Below are 13,898 nucleotides of genomic sequence, written 5' to 3'. Positions count from 1 at the left end.
GAAGAACCGGAAAGGGTCAGATAGATCTCAGAGCCAGCTTCAAGGATGGAACTTGGAGTCTGAGGTACTTGGTAGAAAGCCAGACCTTGTCCCCAGGTTGCAGCATAGGGACAAGTCTGCGATGAGGATCAGCGGCCTGCTTGAAACGTTGACCCGCTCTTCGCAGTCTCTCTTTCGTGGTCGCCCAGATGCGAGATAAATTATGGACCAATGAATTAGCAGCAGGAACAGAGGATGTAGGAGAGGAAACGAAATCAGGGACCATAGGATGGATTCCGAAAACTGTAAAGAATGGAGATGAGCCGGAGGAATCATGGACATGGAAATTATGGGCAAATTCAGCCCAGGGTAGGAAATTGCTCCAGTCCGAGTGATTTCCAGATGAGAAACAATGAAGGACCTCCAATTCTTGGTTTACACGCTCAGTTTGGCCGTTACTCTGCGGATGATAGCCAGACGAAAACTTTAAGCCAATACCCAACTCTTTACAGAATGCTCTCCAAAATTGTGAAACAAATTGAACACCGCGGTCCAAGACGATCTCTTGCGGGCAACCATTATAACAAAAGATCTCTTTAATAAGCACTTGAGCCAGTTTAGGAGTGGAAGGAAGACCCTTGAGGGGTATAAAGTGAGCCATCTTGGAAAACCTATCCACCACTACCCAGATGGTATTATGACCTTTACTAGGAGGCAGATCAGTGATAAAGTCCATGGAGATGAAGAGCCAAGGACGTTCCGGGTCAGGTAAAGGCAACAATAATCCAGCAGGAGGGCGTCTGGTAACCTTATTACGTGCACAGACTTCACAAGAGGCCACATATTCACAGACATCAGCACGAACAGAGGGCCACTAGAAGCGTTGAGACAGAAATGCTAAGGTCTTCTTGACTCCTGCATGACCAGCAACCTTGGAATCATGCGCCCAACGTAGAGCCTTGCTGCGCAATGAAGGGACCAGGAAAGAACAACCAATGGGAGGAGTTCTAGAAGAAGTCTTTGTCAAAGCAACAATCTTAGAGGGCTCAAAGATAAGTGGAGGCATAGAAGGGGGCGATAATCCTCGAAAGAACGAGAGAGAGCGTCCGCCCACAAATTCTTAGAACCGGAAAGAAAGGTGAGTTCAATGACACAGTCCCAGGGTCTATGAGGAGGTAGGACCTCAGAGGCGGTTTTGGAGAAAACATCTTGGAAGGCAACATAAGGAGTCGGAAGGAGGTGTTGAGAAGAAACCACGTGGAATGGAAGAGCTGAGGACACTGGCTTAACCGAGCATAGGCAATTCTTATGACACTGAGGACCCCAAGATGAAACTTGTGCAATGTTCTAATCAAACTGCGGAGCATGAACTTTGAGCCAGGGAAGACCCAAAATGACGGAGTTCACAGACTGTGGAAGGACTAGAAACTCAAACATTTTGGAGTGAAGCACACCAATGGTCAGGCAGAGAGGAGAAGTGACCCAGGAGATGTTTCCATTAGAGATGCGGTTACCATCCACAGCAGACAAAAACAGAGGCCGGGTGAGAGGCCGTGTAGTAATATGGAGTTGCGAAGCCAGAGTGACGGAGATGAAATTTCCGGCAGAGCCGGAATCCACAAAGGCTTGCGTCAGGAAAGGCCCAACAGGAGACTCCAGGGTGACAGCCATCAAGAAATCAGATTTGGAGGAGGTATAGGGAGTGATGAACTTGACTCCTAGTTCGGCCTCCCTAACACCAACTAGGAGGAAGCATTTCCCAGTCTTTTGGAACACTTGGCCGGACTCCCCGCAGTATAAACAGAGCCATTGTTTGATACGTCTCTAACGTTCCTTAAATGACAACCGGGAGCGCCCAATCTGCATGGGTTCGTCAGTGGAGATGGGAGGATTCTGGAAATTAGGAGCCAGGCGAGGAGAAAAACGGCGGCTGGAAACTCTCTCCTGAGTACTTTCCCGGAATCTCAAATCTACCCGATTACAAAGGGAAATTAAGGCGTCGAGATCAGAAGGTAACTCACGGGAAAACAATTCGTCCTTTATGGGATCCGCAAGGCCCTGCCAGAAGGTTGCTACCAGCGCTTCATTGTTCCACTTGAGTTCGGAAGCAAGGGTGCGGAACGACACAGCGTACTGCCCTACCATCTGGGAACCTTGGCGTAAATTTAACAGACTGGATGCTGCGGAAGAAACTCGCCCCGGGTCATCAAAAATTCTTCGGAAGGCGTCAATGAAGAAGGAGGAGGAGTAGCAAGGGATCATTCTGTTCCCATAATGGGGAGGCCCAGGCTAGGGCTTGGCCGGAAAGCAGAGAAATAATATAGGCCACCTTAGTACGCTCCGAGGGAAAGGCGGCAGAATTAATCTCAAATTGTATTGAGCACTGATTTAAGAATCTTCTGCAATTTTTTGGATTCCCATCAAACTTCTCAGGCGAAGGAATCCGGAGAAGGAAAGAAGAAGCCACAGAGGTAGAGGAGGTAGACTGTGTGGATCCTGCGGTGGTGACCATCACAGGACGAGGAGCAGCAAGTGAGGCTTGCAAGGTATCAAGCCGAGAGACCACTCCCTGGAAACACTGTAATAGGTGTGCCTGTTCAGAATCTTGTTTCTCCACACGATGAGCCAGATGGAGTAGTAGATCGCGGGCCGAAGGCTCGTCTGTGCCTTCAGCTGTCATAGCCAGAGTATACTGTCACGGTTCTCCGTGAAGGCTGGTATTGGCACAGCTAACCCAGAGGCGCGGAGTCTAAACGCACTCCTGGTCTTCACCAGGGACCCCCGCAAGGAAGTTTGTACTTAGCTGCAGGAGAACGCAGGTCGTGGCCCTCAGGGCCAGCCACCAGTGAAGTGGTGCTGGTAAACGGTGCTGTGCTGACCCAAGGTGAGATGATAGGGAACAGACTGAAACGTAGTGAGGCGACCCGAGGTCAAACCGGGCTGGCTGCGTAGTACAGAGGAGGCACACAATAGCGATGTCAAAACGGTCCAGGGTCAAAGCCAATGAGGAGGATAATGCCCAAGGGAGATCCAAAGGGAGAGTCAAACGAGCCGAGTCAGGAGCCAGGAGAACAATCCGAATACAGTAATAAACTGGGGAGCGCTGGAGCAGGGGAACCATCCACAATACTCTGGCACCCTAATGGTGCCAGAGACTTCCGTCCCCGACACCGAGTGAAGGTGCGGGGGCGGCGCCTGACAAGAATAAAACACTGTCTGTTCTTGTGGATGGGGCCACCAAAGCCAGCTAGCTGGCCGGTGACCACGGAGGTGAACTATGTCTAGCTAGCACAAGGGCCACCTGGTGTCATTCTGACCAGTTTTCCAAGCAAGAAGTACTTTATGTCTGTCATCTGCCAGGTGTCAGTATCACAATACACATATATTTTTTAAAGATTTTACATAGAATGTTTCATTGAATGCACCCATAACTGTAGTTTACATTAACAATATTTTATTAAATTCCAATTCCAATGTGTGTGGCCCAGTTTCATCCTTTGGCAGGTGCCTACTCTTTGTATAAACTTGCCTGACATAAGCTGATGGTCTGTGAATGTATTGTATGACCCATTGAAATTATCTAATAGACTAAATAATCTAACAAAGGTAATATTGCAGTGTCAGTTATTATTTTCAAGCTGCGGCTTCAGTGCTTTTTTGTTTGTATACCCTTCACAGCTGGCATATGTATGAGTTAAAAACAGCTTTCAAATTGAAAAAAAAATGGCTGGCCAATACTATTCCCTGTAAGCTGGGCACTCTGGAAATGTTACATTGTTAGGGAAAATCCATTGTGCAGAATTGAAATTAAAATTCTTAATGAGGCCCCTAAGGGTGTCATTCTCATTAAATTAAGTGTTTGATTGTTTAATTTACATAGCTTGCTGCTTAAAAGGAAAGTCCTTAAAAATGGATTGGTCTGTAAAAATCCCTACATTAGCACTGCATTTGTAGGATATGCCAAGACATCCCAGGCATTCCCTTTTGCATTCATTGGCACAGCCTACATATTGATTTTGCAAGAGGCAGCGAAAGCGCAAAGTTATTAACATCTTCGGATCTCTCCAAACTGAAATTTACTTAAGATGTGATGATCAGACTTACCCTAGGTCTGTACTCATATATTTTAGTGATATAAGACATATGACTGATGGCTGCTGCAAAAGTATTTTAGAGTACTTCCAGAGGTTGGCAGACAGATATTTTTTATATATTTAATCTATACAAAGTACTGGTCTAATTATATATTTGTATATTATAATTTGCAGATACTTTCTTAACTTAGTCTATCTACTGTATATATCTATAATAAAAGGTGTATAATGTTATCTAATACACTGCTATACTGTGGAATTATTTATACCCTTGATTTATATTTGCAGAATAAGGTGTTTATTTATCGAGGGAAAGAGTATGAGCGGAGAGAAGATTTCTTAGCACAACTGATGAGCCAGTTCCCTTTTTCAGAGAAGCTGAACACTACCTCATCTCCTGGAGAGGATATCAAAGACTCCCCTGGACAATGTATCCTTATATAATGCTATATAATGCTAAGACTTATATATACTGGTTTTGCCAAGTTTATAGAGATGATTTTGCTGCAGTCAAACACACGGGAGTACGGATCAAACCCACTTGAGAAAAGACGTGCAGCATTTGCAGGTTGGCCAGTTGGGGTCTTAAACTACCTTACATTATATTATCTCATCCCCTTTCATGTGTAGAAGAATTGAAAGAGGAGAAGATGCGATCAGGTTCCATTCATCTCACATTAGAGTCTCCTTCAATTGTTGTTAGAAATTTCTCTACAGAGAAACGATCTGTAATCAGGTCTTCTTGAACTCAAAATTGAGAGTCAGAATTACTGACATATGGACTGGTCCTAATGCTTAAAATCTGACTGACAGGTTCACTGTTCAGATTGACAACACACAGGTGGTAAAATAGGACAAGATGTGGCCTGGGACACTCAAGCATTGCAGCTGGATCTCTTCTGGTTTACATTGGTTTAGAGCAGTCAGAAGATATGCATGCCAATAGTACTTATCTTATGACTGTACCAATATTACAGTGTGTGTATCCAGCTTAGGTTTTCTTTATCACAATACTTCCTACAATTCAGTTTATGCTCTGTCAGGTTGTCCTTTCTCATCTTTGAAAAAAAGTGATTGACTTTAAACTAGCTATGCATTAACCTAATTATCACTTTATTATAATAGAATTAGTAATACGTAGCTGCCCACAATTATATTTAGTTTAAAAGCAATCTCACCTTGAAATAAACATGTATTTAATTAATTCCCTTTGTCCAGCACTGTGATAAGCAAAGCAAACCTTTACACTGGGCACTTTATTACCAAATACTTCATTGAATGCAACTTTATAGTCTATTCCATATGATTTATGAAACCTGAGTAAAGACTAATTGAGCAAATAGTAAAAGCATACACATTCTAATTTAATATTCATGGCAATCTCTAGTGAGCTGTTTTTCAGCTTTATTTATGTCAAGGGAAAGCAATTATTTTGTGTCTGTTACCCAAAGGACACAAGATAACATCTCAGCAGGACTTGCGGGAAACATAAAGGTTGTAATATTGTTGCAATCATGTAGTACACGTATATTGCTCTGTACTGTCCGACAAATAAGTTTTAGTGTATAAGGATATTAAGATGAAAGAATGATAAGAAAATAAGGTAAGAGCATTTGATATTAATATGGTAGACATGTCAGATGTTCAATTTAGAAATTGATTGTTCGCAATAAAGTTATATCATTTGAAATATTGCTATGTGAGTTGTAATGGTAACATTTGAAGATCAGCAGAGCAGAGAGTGGCAGTTGAATATGGAGAGAGAACAGTCATGAATCAACTGTAGAGAAGTAAAGAGAGCTGTCAGGGTATAGGTGGAAAAGGGAAATAAAGCTGAGAAGATTAGCTGTAGAGAAATAAAGAGAGTTGACAGTACCTCAGTCTGTGAGAGAGGTTAAGAGAACTTTAGAGAGATACAATGGCAATGAGGCGTCACCTGCGACTGTTCAAGTACACCAAGCAGGTTCATATATATCTCCCAGAGAGAGTGTCAGATTATGTTTTTATTATGCTTTCATCCATTTTGCATCTGCTTGTTACTTAGATCTGCTATACAGTTCAGATGTGTATCCCTGTGAGAGCTGATTGAAAGGCTGCACTTTGTAAGCTCTCACTTGTCCCACACTCATTGCCAGTGATAGCAGTACATGCTAGCTTCCTGGTTCCTGTATCTGTTTCCTTTGTGCTTCTGACCTTGCTTCAAATAGTTGTTGGTGCTTTGCAACTAATTTTCTGTTGGTTCCTGATACCTGGCTTTGCACCTGCATGCTATTTATATAGTACTACACAGTATCTTCAGGCACAGATTGCAGTAACTATCATTGCTTGCTCAGCTGGACATTCACCGTAAAGGCTATGTATATTTCTGCATTACCACAAAAACTGTTATAATCCTGCATTGCCACATAGAGAATGTTATAGTCCTGCATTGTCTTCTGGCTGTGACTCATCCCTGCCTCAGAGTTTGTGTTTTCACCTGTCTTCTTTTGATTGCTGCAATATCCAGTGTGCTCAGAATATCATTATATGCAGTGTATTGCAATAAACTCCATATTGGTTTCACTACAATACCACTGCATGTCCCTGTGAATTCCTAATACTTACCAAAAACACAAATTGTACGTGTAATCTCTGGCCAGGTGAAAATATTGTCAAACTACACATAGTAGCCAAGAGAGGCTACCCTTTTGAACAAAAGTGCACCACATACAGAGTCTGGCTTTTGTTTATATTATATAGATTTTGAGTAATATTTATGTTGTATTGATTGCTGTTAAATTGATTTTTTTTAGTCATTAAAAATATCTCTTATCTATTTATAGTAATTTAAGTTCTGTTTTTAGAGAGTTGTCTGTACTACTTTATTATGATAACTTTTGTTATTACATTGGGACAAGCTCGCCTGCCAATGTCAAGGCATCTCCTGTAGATGAGTCCCTAGCATATGAAACATATGTATATTCAGGGTGTCACATTTAAACCCTTCCCTGGGCCTCTATTTTCAAAGCTTACAGAAACAGAGGGGAGTGGCTTGACTCCCCAAAAATCTAGAAATGAGTAAAAACGAGGTGTGCTTGTTTAAATTAATGATATGTGTACAAGTACATAAAGTGCAGCAAGGACAATTAAGACCCTTGTGTATATAAGAACAAAGTAATATATAGTCCAGCGCTGTAAAGTAAACAATATATAAATCACTATATGTCAGCATATACATTATTACGTTGGCAGGTGAGCTTATCTCAATATAGCTATATTGTTCAGGTGTGTAATTATGTTTAACGGTAGTAACTGGTAGAATGAAAGGTGCAGCTCAGGTGGCGAGAGGGGAGAAGGGAAAGGTATAGCTGCTGCTGCTGATGATGATGAAAGTTAATTGCAGAAGGCGAGCAAGTGCGAAGATGGGGGAGGGGTAGAGGTTGTGACTAAAGTTATTCAGAGAGAAACGGGAGATAGAGGGTGTAATAAAGTAACAGAACAGCAGGGGTTGTGGATGGATGAAAATTGTGGAAGTAGATATGGAGGCCTAAGGGTTGGCAGAAGAATGGAGGTTAGAGTGGCAGAAGGGGAGGGGAAGATAGAATTAAAAACAAGGTGTTGCAATATATAGGGATTATAGTTGAATAGTTGAAGATATAGGTGTCGATGGCTGGAAATGTTTGCATAGGTGTTTGTAAGCAGAATGGTGAACATAAGTATAATTATATGTAGAGATATTTAACAAATTGTAAGGACTGGGTGGAATAAAGAAAATTTAGGATGAAGATATGCGTGGAGAAAACATTACTTGATGTAAATGTTGAGAAACTGTGTTTTTGAGTAGTGATGAGTAGAATTTATGAAAAGATAGGATAATAAATGCATAATGAAGACAAAATAAATGAATGTAAACAATTGTATGTGTGTATGTATGTTTATGTATGTGTATATATATATATATATATATATATATATATATATATATATATAATCATTTTGTGCAGTGGTTCAAGTAGCAGAAAATAAATTAAAGGTATGTGTAAAATCATAAAAGTAAATAAGTGTGCAAAACTGTATAAATAAAAAGGTTACATGAAGAGGTTATCAAGCTGTGCTGTGGATCCAAACACATTTCAACACTGGTATGTAGCTTCTTTTGCAATAATTATATTAGCTTAAAGTAAAATCCTTGCTAGGTATGTTTCCAGATATTGAAAAAATACTGTAAGTGTATTCTAAAAAGTGCTTATGTCACATTGATTTATACGACAAATAAATTAAATATATATATATTTTTAAAAATAGTCTTTCCTCTGAATGGAGAAACTTCTTTAGTAATATAAGTAAATTCACACTTATTGAATAGCCAGCATAAAAAAATGTATGCATCCATTCCTATCAATCACATCTGCAGAGAACTATTGTTTATGTGCTTTATGTGTTTTATTGGACCTGGCAGTCCAGGTCCAGTCTAGAGGGAATAAAGGTCCAGCAGCAGTCCGATTTCCAGAGGGATTCTGGAATTGTTTTTCAAGGTGCCTGCTGCTGCTTCTACTACTAGATTACAGTCTATAGAGGAGAATCTCTGAACATCCATCCATGACTTTGATCCATGTTCCAAGAGCTTTCCAGGTTTTGAGAACTAGTCAGTGTCCATAGTAAGCAGGGGTTGACTGGACTGCGGCTAAGGGGAGAATTCTAAATATTCTGATCCGAGTCTGCCCACCCCTTCCCCGGGCTAAAATTTGACAGCCAGCCCCAAAGTCAGACTTGAACCCCTACAATCTATTTTGCATGAAGCTGCTAGATTGATTTTCCTTGCAAACCGTTCTTCGTCTGCTGAGCCACTCTGTTAGTCTCTACATTGGTTGCCTGTATTTCAACAAATCCAATATAAAATTATTCTACTAACATACAAGGCCATCAACAAAATTGCACCGACATACATCTCCTCACTTACACCTCCGTTCTGCACAAGATCTACGTCTCTCCTCCACTCTCATCACATCCTCCCATTCTCGGTTACAGGACTATTTTCGGGCAGCACCCACTTTGTGGAATTCCCTCCCTCTCACAGTAAGACTTTCCTCTAGTCTTCAAACCTTCAAGCGTTCTCTGAAAAGCCATCTCTTCAGACAAGCTTATGATATTCCTCAACCAGCATCTTAATCTCCCTAGGTTACCTTATTACCACCCTCTACACAGCTAACACAAGACAACAACCCTCTGACAAACATTGCTACCCACACAGCCCACTCAATACTTTTACCTTTGCATTCTAGCTGGTCCATTGTGCAAAATGATGTAGCACATGCCCTTGTGTTTCAAACTCCCATTGTCCTATAGATTGTTAGCTTGCAAGCAGGGTTATCTTACCTCTCTGTATGTATTACCCAGTATTGTCTTATTAATGTTTGTTCCCAATTGAAAAGCGCTATGGAATTTGTTGGTGCTATATAAAAATAAATAAATAAATGTTGATGATGATGATGATAGCAAGTGTTAGTAACCTGCTACATACAGCACTGCATTATCATCATCACCATCATCACCATTTATTTATATAGCGCCACAAATTCCGCAGCGATGTACAGAGAACTCATTCACATCAGTCCCTGCCCCATTGGAGCTTACAGTCTAAATTCCCTAACATACACACACAGACAGACAGACAGACAGAGAGAGACTAGAGTCAATTTTGATAGCAGCCAATTAACCTACTACTATGTTTTTGAAATGTGGGAGAAACCGGAGCACCCAGGAGGAAACTCACGCAAACAGGGAGAGAACATGCAAACTCCACATAGATAAGGCCATGGTCAGGAATTGAACTCATGACCCCAGTGCTGAGAGGCAGAAGTGCTAACCACTTCGCCACTGTGCTGCTTTTGTACGGGGCTACTCACCAGTACTGCAGCCTGTCTAAGCTAGAGGTGTAGCCTTGAACTGCCTTAAGCTTCAGGGACTACTTGCCTCATCTATTACGCTTATCTGTGCTTAATTTTGTTCAAAAGTTCATTACCCTCATTATTGTATTTCCTCCGAACATTACATATCCTATAACTACTACTCATATAATTGTCTTCATCCTCCTGTGTATTATTACTGGGCCTACAACTAGGGACTGGCTGGCAGTCTTTAACCCGGGGAGAAGCATATTGCACTGGCCCATAAGTAGCGGCTCACCCTTAAAGTGGGTTTTCGGTACAATATTTATCAATATTAAAAAGTCTATTGTAGTGTTGCTTAAGCCAGCGATACTTTATTATTATAACTGATAAATCTTAAATAATGAAAAGAAATAATGCAGCAAAAAACAAACATCACTTTATATTGCATTTTATTTTATATGCTCTTTCTCCCTACAGGACTTATTTTTTTCATTTATTTTTACACATACCTGGCTGATTATAATGGGGGTATAAATCATATAGCAATAGATTATATAATAATGTTCTATTACAGTACTGAACATTGGGGCTGATTAATCAAAATGTAAAAAGCCCTTTTGCTTTAAAAACCTGGGGGTCACTGGGTATAAAATAAATTTTGATAAATCCGAAATACTTCCAATATCGGGTGTACAATCAATAATAAATAATTCGGTTCTAGCCTCTCAGTTCAAGCTGAACCACACTAAAATTAAATTCTTAGGAATTTATATTCCCACTAAGCTTCATAAATTGTATGAGGTTAACTATCCGCCGATAATCAAAAAAATTATAGCGCTTTTAACAAAGTGGCACGATCTCCCACTTTCCCTGTTGGGCTTTAACGCAGTTATTAAAAGTGTTGTCTTCCCAAAATTATCATACCCAATACAAATGCTCCCAATAGGTTTAAATAAGTCAGACACGCATACGTGTGCAAAGTTATTTTCCAAGTTCATCTGGCACTCAAAGAAACCGCGTATAGCAAGAAGTAAACTGATTCTAGGAAAAGTACAGGGAGGAATTAACCTACCAGATATAAATTCATTTACTCGTGCAGCCTTGTTTCGATATATAGTTGATTGGCTTTTTCAGCGTAGCTGTTACGCTGATAAAAACCTGGAAAATGCTATATTTTACCCACATTCCCCGGCTGCATTATTGCATCTGCCTAAATCGGAGATACCACCACAACTTGCTAAGAGTATCCTATTCAAAGATACATATAAGGCATAGATCCATATCAATAAAAAATATAATAGAGATTTTAGGACTACAAAATTCCTCCCAACCTGGGGCAACACAGCCTTCCAACCTAGCTTGGAAAACATTAACTTTCTGACATGGCGAGATAGTGGGATAATGGCGATCAAAGACATATTTGATCCAGGTGGAAATATTTATTCATTCAGTCAATTAAAGGAAAAGTTAAGAATCCCAAACTCTCAATTCTTTATGTATCTGCAGCTCAGGCATTATGCAAACTCAATAATAGTTCAGTCAAAGCCTACAGGGAGCTCAGATGGATTGGAAAGTCTGCTTACCTTCCTAAAAAATGTTAAGTTCAAAATTAGATACATTTATGCAGATCTAATATCTACGCAGCTCACAACCCCCTGGAGACGAACGGTGGATGCTTGGCAAAGGGATATTCCCAGCATAAGTGATCCGGTCACTTTAACTTGTCACTTTGAACATATTTGGAAATCTCTGTCCACTACTAGCCTTCAAGAAGTACATTTAAAAGTAGTTCACAGAGCATATATCCCACAAGCAAGTCGCCGCTTTATGGTTGAAGGGGAATCTGGCTTCTGCCCGAAATGCAAATCTCAAAGGGCAGACTGGCTGCATAACTTTTGGAGCTGCAGGAAGGTCAAGAGGTTTTGGTATAAACTGGTAAACTAAATTAACCACATTTTTAAGTCACAGGTCACAATGGCTGCTGAACCTCTCTTGTTAGCCGATTTCACTATTTGGAAAGATCTTATACCATCCGCTGACTCTTTGGCAGCCCTGACGGTAATTGTAACAGTGGCTAAAAAACTGATCCTAAGTAGAGATGAGCGCACTCGGATTTCTGAAATCCGAGCCCACCCGAACGTTGCCGATCCGAGTCGGATCCGAGACAGATCCGGGTATTGGCGCCAAATTCAAATCTGAAAATGAGGCTCTGACTCATAATCCCGTTGTCGGATCTCGCGATACTCGGATCCCATAAATTCCCCGCTAGTCGCCGCCATCTTCACTCGGGCATTGATCAGGGTAGAGGGAGGGTGTGTTAGGTGGTCCTCTGTCCTGCTATATCTCGTGCTGTTCAGTTCTGTTCAGTTCTGTGCTGTGCTGTGCTGTGCTGTGCTCAGTCCAGTGGTGCTGTGTCCTGTGTTCTGTCCTTCTGAGGTCAGTGGTGCTGCTGGGTCCTGTGCTGTGTCCTGTTCAGTCCAGTGGTGCTGTGTCCTGTGCTCTGTGCTTCTAAGGGCATAGTTATTTCCCCAATATTCCCAAGTGTTTAAAAAAATTAAAAAAAGTTATTTTAAAAAATACAAAAAACTAATTTAATTTTTTTTTAATTACAACAAAATTTGCACAACCAATCCTGCAGTATAAGCCCATTGGTACTGCAATATTACCAAGTTCACACATTCAGCAGTAAAAGTCCAGTGGTACTGCAATATTACAAAGTTCACACATTCTGCAGTATCAGTCCAGTGGTGCTGTGTCCTGTGCTCTGTCCTGCTGAGTTCCGTAGTGCTACTGGGTCCTGTGCTGTGTCCTGTTCAGTCCAGTGGTGCTGTGTCTTGTGCTCTGTGCTTCTAAGGGCATAGTTATTTCCCCATTATTCTCAAGTTTTTAAAAAATAAAAAAAAAGTTATTAAAAAAATTAAAATAAAAAAAATAATTATAACCAAATTTGCAAAACCAATCCAGCAGTATAAGTCCATTGGTACTGCAATATTACCAAGTTCACACATTCTGCAGTATCTTGTGCTACATATAATGGAGACCAAAAATTTGGAGGATAAAGTAGGGAAAGATCAAGACCCACTTCCTCCTAATGCTGAAGCTGCTGCCACTAGTCATGACATAGACGATGAAATGCCATCAACGTCGTCTTCCAAGCCCGATGCCCAATCTCGTAGTACAGGGCATGTAAAATCCAAAAAGCCCAAGTTAAGAAAAAGTAGCAAAAAGAGAAACTAAATATCATCTGCGGAGAAACGTAAAGTTGCCAATATGCCATTTACGACACAGAGTGGCAAGGAACGGCTTAGGCCCTGGCCCGTGTTCATGATTAGTGGTTCAGCTTCACCCACGGATCTTAGCCCTCCTCCTCCTCCCCCCCCTACAAAAAATTGAAGAGAGTTATGCTGTCAGCAACAAAACAGCAAACAACTCTGCCTTCTAACGAGAAATTATCACAAATCCCCAAGGCGAGTCCAAGGGTGTTGGTGGTTGTCAAGCCTGACCTTCCCATCACTGTACGGGAAGAGGTGGCTTGGGAGGAGCCTATTGATGATGTAGCTGGCGCTGTGGAGGAACTTGATGATGAGGATGCTGATGTGGTTATTGTAAATGAGGCACCAGGGGGGGAAACAGCTGATGTCCATGGATGAAAAAGCCCATCGTCATGCCTGGTCAGAAGACCAAAAAATGCACCTCTTCGGTCTGGAGTTATTTTTATCCAAATCCAGACAACCAATGTATGGCCATATGTAGCTTATGTAGTTCAGTGGTTAGTTCAGGAACTGGGGCTAGGACCCTCATCGGTACAGGGACACCTAAATCCCGTGGTCCAGTTGGATACACACCAGCAACACCCTCCTCGTCAACTTCCTCCACGATCTCCATCAGATTCAGTCCTGCAGCCCAAGTCAGTAGCCAGACTGAGTCCTCCTCAATACGGTCCCCCCTCCAGTGT

At 41.4% G+C, this 13,898-nt stretch overlaps 1 protein-coding gene across 2 annotated transcripts in view; it reads left to right on the top strand.

Moving 5' to 3' along the window:
* DOCK2 (dedicator of cytokinesis 2) overlaps positions 1-13,898 on the top strand; it is a 699,501-nt gene that overhangs the window by 598,251 nt on the left and 87,352 nt on the right. For both annotated transcript variants that reach the window (XM_075209814.1, XM_075209813.1), the window contains exon 41: positions 4,362-4,503. In XM_075209814.1, the coding sequence (XP_075065915.1) occupies positions 4,362-4,503 (142 nt within the window). The remainder of the gene's footprint in view (positions 1-4,361; positions 4,504-13,898) is intronic.

The sequence above is a fragment of the Mixophyes fleayi genome, chromosome 4 (assembly GCF_038048845.1).
Source record: "Mixophyes fleayi isolate aMixFle1 chromosome 4, aMixFle1.hap1, whole genome shotgun sequence".
In the NCBI taxonomy this organism is placed as follows: domain Eukaryota; kingdom Metazoa; phylum Chordata; class Amphibia; order Anura; family Limnodynastidae; genus Mixophyes; species Mixophyes fleayi.
Note: the sequence above shows the minus strand (reverse complement) of the source record. Positions and strands in the feature narration are given on the sequence as shown.